This window comes from Mizuhopecten yessoensis, unplaced genomic scaffold (assembly GCF_002113885.1).
Source record: "Mizuhopecten yessoensis strain PY_sf001 unplaced genomic scaffold, ASM211388v2 scaffold3829, whole genome shotgun sequence".
Classification (NCBI taxonomy): domain Eukaryota; kingdom Metazoa; phylum Mollusca; class Bivalvia; order Pectinida; family Pectinidae; genus Mizuhopecten; species Mizuhopecten yessoensis.
Window position 1 is genome coordinate 67885 of NW_018405240.1, and position 11908 is coordinate 79792.

The following is an 11908-nucleotide window of genomic DNA, read 5'->3' on the forward strand; positions in this document are numbered from 1 at the left end:
ATTAAACAAGGAAAACTATAGACCCGTGAGTGTTCTTCCCACAATCTCAAAGGTCTTTGAGAACGATAATGCATGACCAGCTAAGTGAGTTTTTTAATGATATGTTTAACCCCTTCCTGGCCGCCTTCAGACGGGGCTACTGGGTGTCAGTCGTCTGTCCTGTTGCGACTCTTGTAGGATTGGCGTCAGGCCTTGGACAACCACAAGCACATATGAGCCATCCTAATGGACTTGTCCAAGGCTTTTGACTGCCTCCATGGTCTGTTGTTGGGGAAACTACAAGCCTATGGGCTAGATGAGTCAGCAGTTGCACTTGTCAGTAGCTACCTCATGGACAGACAGCAGCGGGTCAGGCTTGGCCCCATGGTCAGCGACTGGGGGTGGCTCAGTAAGGGGGTCCCACAACGCTCTATAGTGCTCATGGGGCCTCTTATTTTTAATGTATTTATGAATGACATTTTTACTGTCTTAAAACGTGGGTCTCTGTTCAACTATGCCGACGACAACACTTTGTCTCATATCACTGATAGTGCTCTTGATCTTAGTGATGTGTTATAAAGTGAAAGTAATTTATTAATTAACTGGTTCACAAAGAATGGCATGCAGGCAAACCCAGAAAAATTCCAGGCCATCTGCATAGGAAAGAAATCTAAAGAGCAAATTTCATTGTTCACCATTGGAGTTCACAAAATTACATGTACAGATAGTATGACTTTGCTTGGGGTTGAAATTGACAGTGATCTAAAATTTGAAAATCATATAGCAAACTTATGTAGGAAGGCTTCCAAACAACTATGTATACTCGAGAAAATTTGAAATCATCTGACAAAAAGGGCAAAGTCACCATTTTTAAATCTTTTATTTTATCTAATTTTAACTTTTGTCTTATCAACAAAAACCAAGTTTTATATAAGTTTAGGAAAGTTGACACTGTGACTATACCAAGAGTAAATTCTACCACATATGGTAAGAAATCTTTTCGTTTTGAAGCCGCCCAGGTGTGGAATAGCCTACCAAATGAGATTAGACAAGCAGAAAACAGAAAACTACAGGGTTTCCTGTAGGCTGTTGCACACCTGGGAAGGTGACCTCTGCCAGTGTTCTATATGTTCGTGACTTTCATCTTATTGATCCCCCATTTTTATTTGAGATTTTTGCTTTTATTTTGCTTCTTACTTTACTTTAATTTATCTGAGTATTTTATTCATCATTTTCCAATATAAAGTATCGTATTAACCATCTGTGATATATAAGAAATATATGTGCTTGCTAAATCTGTTTTATGCTTATGATTTATTATTTGTTATAATTAGTACTGTTCCTGCTTTTAACATGAATGTGCTATCATCAAACTGTTTTCTGATTATTTTAGTAGTTCAATGTATATATATATATATAGTTTTGCTGCAAAATCCTACCTTTTATACTAGCATGCCTTTTACCTTGTTTATTTTTACTCTGTTTTTTTTTTTTTTTTACTTATACTGAAGTTTGTTGCAAAACTGAATAGCTACACAGAGCTAATGTTCAATGTTATGCCATATACGACACTAAGTAAAGTTTCTTGTATCTTGTACCTCGTCTTGTTGGACCTTAACTAGCGATAGGAGTCGTGTAGAAATTTGGTTGGTTCATGTACATGTGCCTAGTGAAAATATGTAGTGCACAGAGCAGCGTTGCCTCAACCAATCAAATGCGTACATGTCACTGGCCCATGTGTTGCCACCACACTTCCGGTACTAAATTGAAACCAACAAACTGAAGCCCCGGGAAGTTGTCGCCGCTCTGCGTCGAAGGAAATTTGTAGTTATGGCAGGGGCAGGGATTGGATGTGTCTTATTGTTCCTTTTACCAGCTTTATTGTCAGCTGGCAAAGCGAAGGGACCGAAAGTAACCGATGTTGTAAGTAAATTGCTCCGATAGCGCTTCCTCTGGCCCGGGTGGAGCAATTATCTATAGTGACTGCGTTAGGCCTAACTTATGGGTGTAGAACACTGTTGTTTTGTCAATGAATATCAGAATATGAATCGCAACAACTTCAACGTGCAAACTTTATCTGATATTTCGTAGTTCTGGACAGATAGCAACACATGACAAATTTAATTATGGAAGGAAATATTTGTGAACTGAAAGTAGAGATCTCGTTCTGGGGGCTGGTGTAAGGGGAACCAAAAACCTAATGTACGTCTCGCTACTACCCTACTCACGGCGCCTGTCAAATGTATCTCGCTGTGTTAAACCTCTAACATTGTTCGAGTAGCTACTAGCTATGCCTAACCATTTTTGTGGAAGGATGTTTATTGTTTTAATTAGTATTTTTCATATATTACCATCTGATGACAACAGAACTCCAATGAACAGGTAGGGGAAAACCACCAACTTGCGTATAATACGCAAACTCGCCTATTATACGCCAGTTCAGTTGGAGTATGGATTTGTTATCAAAACTAACACAAGTCGCTTTTACAGTAATTTTTGTAATATATCATTAAAAATCCCATTTATTTACGACAAGGTATACTATATTTTGCTAAAAGATGTTTACTGAAAGCGTTGGCTACTTCGAAACTTGATGTAACTCTACCGGAAGTATTGCATCTATTTTTGGTACTTTCCTACATGGAAATAAAGTTTATTTTTGCATTTGTATGATGTTTCATTGCAAAATAAATGCGAATTGGACAAACAATTTGAAAAAGTTAGGATTTAGAGTGATTTTTCTATTTTTTAATAACAAATCCATACCTCAATTGGTGTGTAATAGGCGAGTTTGCGTCTTATACGCAAATTAGTGGATTTCTCCGACCTGATGAAAATAACTTTACCTTAAAATCTGAATTCTTGAGAGCAGTGTTTGAAATTTTGAAAATGCACCTGCATAAAAGTGTTTTCGAGATATTCTCCAAAATGGCGTATTCATCCTAAAAAAATATTTTTATACATATTTTCATAATTACATGATATTAAGCAGACAGTCTCATACTAATATGAAGGCAAAATTTCCTTGGTCAAGGTGTGGTTTATGAAAATTTCAGTAGATCGTCTAGGTCTATTAGAAATCAATATTAATTTTAAAAGACTAGGGGACATGTATTATGACTAGACAATATATGTCTATGGTAAGGGACATGTATCAAGATTAGGCTATACATCATGGTAGGGGATATAACTCGTTGTACATCATGATTAGACATTATTTTATGCTTGGGGACATGTATTGTGGAGGTGTCATCATACACACTTACTTGTGATTAGAGATGTATTATAAATGACACAATTCAATCACTTTTTAAATAATGTAAAATGTTAACCTCCAATTTACTTAACATTTTAAAGTAACTCCAGATTGAAGATCCTGGCCTCTTGCATTATTTTGACCAAGTTTAGATTGCAATGCATCATGTAACTTTTTGCAAATATTTCTTCACTTGCCTTTCCTATTGCCAAGTGACATATCTTTTCTATTGCCAAGTGACATGTCTTTAATGCTTATTTTGATCTTGACAGGTATTCTTCGACATAGAAATTGGGGGCGAAAAAGCTGGAAGAATTGAGATTGGTTTGTTTGGTAAAACTGTACCAAAAACTGTTGAAAATTTTAAGAAATTGGCAACGGGTTCAGAGGTAAATATATGTGATTGTCTTCATCACCTATTTCAAGGTTTGCAGATATACTGTATTTGACCTAGTTAGTCATATATGCTATCACTTTCCCGTGCAAAATAGTGAGATCAGTGATTATTTTTAGTGAGATTTGGTAAAATTTTAAATATAAATTATATAGCATGATATAACATAGCTTTTAAAGCTTTTAACATTTAAAAGTAAATATATCACATAAAAGGCAAAAAATAGGAGTTATTTATAAATGAGTCTATGAATTTTTAGGTCACCTGAGACAAAATCTCAAGTGACCTATTGTGATTGCCTTTTGTCCGTCAAGCGTCCGTAAACAATTTACATTTTTGACTTCTTCTCCAAAATCCCTAAACCAATTTCAATGAAATTTTGCAGGGACCCTCCATGGACAAAGGTCAACAAAAATAGTGGCCGTTTTAGCCCCCAGGAGCCTGAGGGCGGGCCAAAAAGGGTCAAATTGACTAAAATTTCAAAAATCTTCTTCTCAAGACCCAGATATGGTAGAATCAAATACTCTTCATATATGGAAGGGTCTTAAGGTGCTTTACCAAAATTGTGAATTTCTTGACCCTGGGGTCTCACGTTTCCCCCTGGGGAGGGGGTAAACTTTACTATAGTTTATATAGGGAAATCACATTTTGGACCAACATTTGTTTAATTTCCATTGGAAGTAATTCAATTTGGGTTAGCATTATCAGTATTAGGTAGCAGTTTGATAGTATGCACCTATGAGCCCTGACTGACCCCCAGGGGCTGATGGGTGGGGCCAAAAAGGGTTGAATTGACTGAAATTTCAAAAATCTTCTTCTCAAGACCCAGATATGGTAGAATCAAATACTCTTCATAGATGGAAGGGTCTTAAGGTTTATAACCCTAGGGTCTCAAGTTTACCCCCTGGGGAAGGAGGGGGGGGAGGGGCAAAATTTATTATGGTTTATAATGGCAAATGATACTTTGAATATTACATGTTAATAACTTGATTGGAATTATAACCTTGAGTTGACAGTTTGATACTTTGAAAATTTTGAGCCAGCCCTACCCCCAAGGGCTGTAGGGTGGGGCTCAAAGGAGTCAGTGTGCTAAAATATCTTTATTTTCCTTGTTTAGAATCAGAGGTGCTAGTTTCAAATACTTTTTAGTCTGAAATCTGTATGCTAGATATCGAATAAGGTGGTTTTATTGTTTTTTGTCACTTTGAATAATATTTCTTTTCATGTTAAAAACAAAATCAACTCTCTGTATAAATATATCAGGTGACCGTTAAGGCCCATGGGCCTCTTGTTCTATTTAGCGAGCCTCTGGCTAGCTAAAATGAAAAATTTGTGACAAGTTCCATTTTGGAGTGTAAGATCCTTTTTATCACATAATCAAGATTTGTGGCATTTATTCATGTTAATCGACTTTCAAGCAACCTTGAATTGTAAAAGGCCACCATTTTGACTCTAGTGCGTAAATCTGTGACATCATGTACGTGTCCTAGGCGTGACGTCACAATTGAAACAATTGAAACTTACAAACAATCACAGGGCTGATAGGTCATATTACACGGGTTAATACGCAACAAAATATGACATGGGTATATTCACTGGATAACATAGTACATTATGTGATAAGATATATATCTCGGGTTGTATTTATCAGGACCCACAGATATTATATATCCGGTATGCGAGATATTCCTCATCAGCAGTTTGGTGATCATGCATACACAATATATTGTGAGATTATTATCAGTTGTGAAATCTATAAATAGGCACCTGAGATTTCAGTCACTCTGGCTATCCCAAATTTAAACTAGCATGTCGAATTTCAAAAACACTTACTCATGTAGACACTTTTAAATACGTTATTTGAGTTATACCAATGTTTGTACGAAAACTACCAATAATACATATTTGAACTAACAAGGACTCATGCCCTAAGAAGGGTGCCTCCACTCTTTTTCTGAGGAACAAAAAACATGATATGATATTGGTACTCCTAACTGGTTTACTTTAAATTTGTTGATACTGCCAGTTTACTGCTGTAACCTGTTTGATACAGTGTTAATCCAGTTTATTGTAAACCTGAATACATTACTACACATTTACTGTAAACCTGAATACATTACTACCAGTTTACTGTAAACCTGAACACATTACTACAAGTTTACTGTAAACCTGAACACATTACTGCCAGTTTACTGTAAACCTGAATACATTACTACAAGTTAACTGTAAACCTGAATACATTACTACAAGTTTACTGTAAACCTGAATACATTATTACTACAAGTTTACTGTTAATCTGTATGAGTACCACAAGTTTACTGTAAACTTGTGGTACTCATGCAGATTTACAGTAAACTTGAGGTACTCATACAGATTAACAGTAAACGTGGAGTAATAATGCATTCAGATTTACAGTAAACTTGAGGTACTCATACAGATTAACAGTAAACTTGTAGTAATGTAAATCTGAATACATTATTACTACAAGTTTACTGTAAACCTGAATACATTACTACAAGTTAACTGTAAACCTGAATACATTATTACTACAAGTTTACTGTAAACCTGAATACATTACTACAAGTTAACTGTAAACCTGAATACATTACTACAAGTTTACTGTAAATCTGTATGAGTAGCACAAGTTTAATGTAAATCTGAATGAGTACCACAAGTTTACTGTAAATCTGTATGAGTACCACAAGTTTACTGTAAATCTGAATGAATACCACAAGTTCAATGTAAATCTGAATGAGTACTAGTCTACAGGTTTATGGTAAATCTGTATGAGAAATACAAGTTTACTGTAAATCTGTATGAGTAACACAAGTTTACTGTAAATCTGTATGAGTTCCACAAGTTTACTGTAAATCTGTATGAGTGCCGCAAGTTTACTGTAAATCTGAATGAGTACTAGTCTACAGGTTTATGGTAAATCTGTATGCATACTTCAACTTCAATATAAATTTATTTGAGTACTAAAAGTTTACTTTAAATCTATATGAGTACTACAAGTTTACAGTAAATCTATATTAGTCCTACAAGTTTACAGTAAATTTGTATGCATACTTCAACTTCAATATAAATTTATTTGAGTACTAAAAGTTTACTTTAAATCTATATGAGTACTACAAGTTTACAGTAAATCTGTATGCATACTTCAACTTCAATATAAATTTGTTTGAGTACTAAAAGTTTACTTTAAATCTATATGAGTACTACAAGTTTACAGTAAATCTATATTAGTCCTACAAGTTTACAGTAAATTTGTATGCATACTTCAACTTCAATATAAATTTGTTTGAGTACTAAAAGATTACTTTAAATCTATATGAGTACTACAAGTTTACAGTAAATCTATATTAGTCCTACAAGTTTACAGTAAATTTGTATGCATACTTCAACTTCAATATAAATTTATTTGAGTACTAAAAGTTTACTTTAAATCTATATGAGTACTACAAGTTTACAGTAAATCTGTATGCATACTTCAACTTCAATATAAATTTGTTTGTGTACTAAAAGTTTACTTTAAATCTATATGAGTACTACAAGTTTACAGTAAATCTGTATGCATACTTCAACTTCAATATAAATTTATTTGAGTACTAAAAGTTTACTTTAAATCTATATGAGTACTACAAGTTTACAGTAAATCTGTATGCATACTTCAACTTCAATATAAATTTGTTTGAGTACTAAAAGTTTACTGTAAATCTGTATGAGTACCAAAAGTTTACTGTAAATCTGAATGAATACCACAAGTTCAATGTAAATCTGAATGAGTACTAGTCTTCAGGTTTATGGTAAATCTGTATGAGAACTACAAGATTACTAGAAATTTGTATGAGTACCACAAGGTTACTGTAAATCTGTATGAGTAACACAAGTTTACTGTAAATCTGTATGAGTACTGGTCTACAGGTTTATGGTAAATCTGTATGAGAAATACAAGTTTACTGTAAATCTGTATGAGTACCAAAAGTTTACTGTAAATCTGTATGAGAACTAGTCTACAGGTTTATGGTAAATCTGTATGAGAAATACAAGTTTACTGTAAATCTGTATGAGTACTACAAGTTTACAGTAAATCTGTATTAGTACTACAAGTTTACAGTAAATTTGTATGCATACTTCAACTTCAATATAAATTTGTTTGAGTACTAAAAGTTTACTTTAAATCTATATGAGTACTACAAGTTTACAGTAAATCTATATGAGTGCTTCAGATTCACTGTAAACCAGCTGAGTACTACAGGTTTACTAATAATTAATCAGTTAGAGTATGGTTATACTTGTCTGGTTATACTTGTCTGGTTAACTGTAAATCTTTATGCATACAATAGGTTTAGTTTTAATAAGTAAAAGTACTATAGGTTTAATATAAATTTGTATTGTTTTTATTATTACCAGTTTAAAGTTTTATTTTGCCTTCTGTAAACCTTCAGCTATATTTATTTTACAGGGGAAGGGACTATCATACAAAAAAAGCAAATTTCATCGAGTTATTAAAGATTTCATGATTCAGGGAGGAGATTTTACAAAAGGTGATGGAACTGGAGGTAAGTAACATAACAGTATTTCTTTTGCATGTAATTACACATAAATATTATCTTAAAAGGTTTCAGTCCAGGGTCAATCTACGGTAAATACATAGAGTTTGGCACCTACGTCATATTGAAGTAGCTCTCACTGCTTTTGTACATATGTATATGTAGGCTCGGTAATGACCAAAATATTGATATTGTTTCTACTATTAGAAACCATACACTATGAACGGCAATAAACGAATATTTGAATCAGTCTTTTTGCGCTTATTTCTTTGCCTCTATTTCTTTCCTTTCCTACATTTTTCAAACTTTCTCTTTTTTCCCCCATTTCTGCCTCCTTTTTAGCTCACCTGGCCCTGGGCCAAGTGAGTTTATGGCATGGTGTGGCATCCGTCCGGCGTCAACTTTTTACTTTAAACAACTTCTTCTGAATAACCAAGAGGCCCAGGCTGAAAAATATTTGGCAAGTAGCATGCTGGGATGAAGGGCTACCGTTAAATGAATGACCTTGACCCACTTTCAAGGTCACAGTGGTCAAATGTCTAAAATTCTTCAAACAACTTCTCCTCAATAACCAAAAGGCCCAGGGTACTGATATTGGGCCAGTAGCATGCTTGGATGAAGGGCTACCAAGTTGTTCAAATGAATGACTTTGACCCGCTTTCAAGGTCACAGGAGTCAAATGTCGTAAAATCTTCAAACGACTGTTTCTCAATAACCAAAAGGCCAAGGGTACTGATATTGGGCCTGTAGCATGCTGGGATGAAGGGCTACCAAGTTTGTTCAAATGAATGACCTTGACCCACTTTCAAGGTCAAAGGGGTCAACTGTCTTAAAATATTCAAAAAACTTCTTCTAAATAACCAAAAGTCATAGGGTACTGATATTTGGCCTGTAGCATGCTGGGATGAAGGGCTATCAAGTTTGTTCAAATGAATGACATTGACCTATGTTCAAGGTCACAGAGGTCAAATATGTTAAAAAACCTGTAATACAACTTCTGAATAACTAAATGCCTAGGATGATGATGATATTTGGCCAGTAGCATGCTGGAATAAAGAACTACCGAGATTGTCCAAATGAAAAAACTTTTTAACAACTTCTTGTGAATAACCAAGACTCACCAAGAGGTATAAGGTGATGATATTTTGATGACTGATTCATGTCTACCACTGAAAATAAAAACATAATTTGAATGAAGATGACTGTTTGCAGTTTGTTTTGATAGAGGAGAAAGGTTAAGAATGTCATTACGTGCATTTATCACATTGGGGTAACTCTGACCTGAATTTTAAGTTAGTCATCACCTGCATAGAGGGTCTGGGAGCTTGGCCATTTTGAGCTTCATGAAACATTGTAAAGCTGAAGAGTAATGCAGAACAATTGAAATGGTGGGAACAATTTTGAAATCAGCTGAACCTCAAATTTTGATTTCTCTTTTAAATGACAGGCAGAAGTATCTATGGAGAAAAGTTTGCTGATGAGAACTTCAAGCTGAAGCATTATGGCGCTGGATGGTTGTCAATGGCTAATGCTGGCAAGGACACAAATGGATCCCAATTTTTCATTACCACTGTCAAGACAACCTGGCTAGATGGCAAACATGTTGTTTTTGGAAAAATTGTTAAAGGAATGGTAAGATATAAATCATCCTGCACCAAAAAGATTGATGCTGTATCATAGCAGCAATTAATCTTGCTTTTTGAATCAACCTTTTTAAGGTGAGCTTATGCCACACACTGGCATCCGTCGTCAGTCCATCTGTCTACAATTTCTTTTAATAACAACATTTCAATAATCGAATACATTTTTCTGAATTGCTAAATGGCAATTATCCACATTTTTCTGGAAGCATCCCTAAGTGTTGGGGATCAAATCAAAATTGCACAATGATGGTGATAATCCCCCAAGGAGCTGAGGGGCTAGCTTATAGGCCAAGATAATTTGTCCATATAACTTTTAAACACCTTTTGTATGATTATACCCCTGCAACGAAGTTAGGGGGGTATACCGATTACTGGAATCACCCTGTCTGGATGTCTGGATGTCGTCGCAGTAACTTGTCCGGAAAACTCCTCCTTAACTAACAGGTGGATTTCATTGAAACTTTGCACGAATGATCTGTATCTTATGTAGTTGTGCACCGGCATCTTAATTTGGGATTTCGACCACATTTGATGGAGAAATGCCCCTTTGTGCAAAATACTTGTACGCACAACTCCTCCTTAACGAACTGCTGGATTTCATTGAAACTTTGCAGGAATGATCTGTATCTTATGTAGTTGTGCACCGGCATTTTAATTTGGGATTTCGACCACATTTGATGGAGAAATGCCCCTTTGTGCAAAATACTTGTACGCACAACTCCTCCTTAACGAACTGCTGGATTTCATTGAAACTTTGCAGGAATGATCTGTATCTTATGTAGTTGTGCACCGGCATTTTAATTTGGGATTTCGACCACATTTGATGGAGAAATGCCCCTTTGTGCAAAATACTTGTACGCACAACTCCTCCTTAACGAACTGCTGGATTTCATTGAAACTTTGCAGGAATGATCTGTATCTTATGTAGTTGTGCACCGGCATTTTAATTTGGGATTTCGACCACATTTGATGGAGAAATGCCCCTTTGTGCAAAATACTTGTACGCACAACTCCTCCTTAAAAAACTGCTGGATTTCATTGAAACTTTGCAGGAATGATCTGTATCTTATGTAGTTGTGCACTGGCATTTTAATTTGGGATTTCGACACTTTTTGATGGAGAAATGCCCCTTTGTGCAAAATACTTGTACGCACAACTCCTCCTTAACGAACTGCTGGATTTCATTGAAACTTTGCCTGATTGATCCGTACCTTATGTAGTTGTACACCAGCATTTTAATTTGTATTTGTTTTTCAGGATGTTGTTAGGAAAATTGAATCCACCAAAACTGTAGCCAATGATAAGCCTAAACAGGATGTTGTGATCGCCGATTGTGGTGCCATCGACACAGAGGGATATACTGTAGAAAAGGAGGATGCAAAAGATTAGTAACATACCAATTCCATTTGTTTTTGTTTCTTATTTACATGTATTTCAATACTAAACGTTGTTCACTTAAAGTTGTTTGTAATAAGAATTTTCTTTTTATTTGGAAAAATTGTGTTGTTTTGACTACCAGGTGTACATCATTGAAAAAAAGGAGATAATATTTGTACAATAAGTTCATCTTTGTAACGTTTTGATGATATTTGAAATAAAGATACCTAATCATTTGTATACCAATTGTTGTGGCGTTGTTTACCTGGGTCTCGTATACTATTGATTTCTTCACAATGTTTCTCTCGTTACCACTGCCCTACTTTAAAACAGTGATTATATACATTACAAACCAAATAAATTCACTTTTTTTATGATCTTTTTAGATCATTTAATATTGTTTTGGATCGACTCATATAGTTATACTGTTTTTTATGGCATGGTGCGGCGTCCGGCGTCAACTTTTTACTTTAAACAACTTCTTCTCAGTAACCAAAGGGCCTAGGGTGATGATATTTGGCCAGAAGCATGCTTGGATAAAGGGCTACCAAGTTTGTTCAAATAAATGACCTTCATCCATTTTCAAGGTCACAGGGGTCAAATATGTTAAAATCTTTAAACAAATTCTTCTGAATAACCAAGAGGTCTAGGGTGATGATATTTGGCCAGTAACATGCTGGGATGAAGGGCTTCCAAGTTTGTTCAA

At 35.0% G+C, this 11908-nt stretch overlaps 1 protein-coding gene across 1 annotated transcript; it reads left to right on the plus strand.

Annotated features, from left to right (window-relative positions):
* The first annotated feature begins 1707 nt into the window (after positions 1-1707).
* LOC110448105 (peptidyl-prolyl cis-trans isomerase B-like) lies at positions 1708-11448 on the plus strand. The gene is made up of 5 exons (XM_021494165.1): positions 1708-1902; positions 3508-3624; positions 8095-8191; positions 9630-9814; positions 11083-11448. The coding sequence occupies exons 1-5, from the start codon at positions 1810-1812 to the stop codon at positions 11212-11214; spliced, it is 624 nt and encodes a 207-aa protein (XP_021349840.1). The 5' UTR covers positions 1708-1809; the 3' UTR covers positions 11215-11448.
* The last annotated feature ends 460 nt before the right edge of the window (positions 11449-11908 follow it).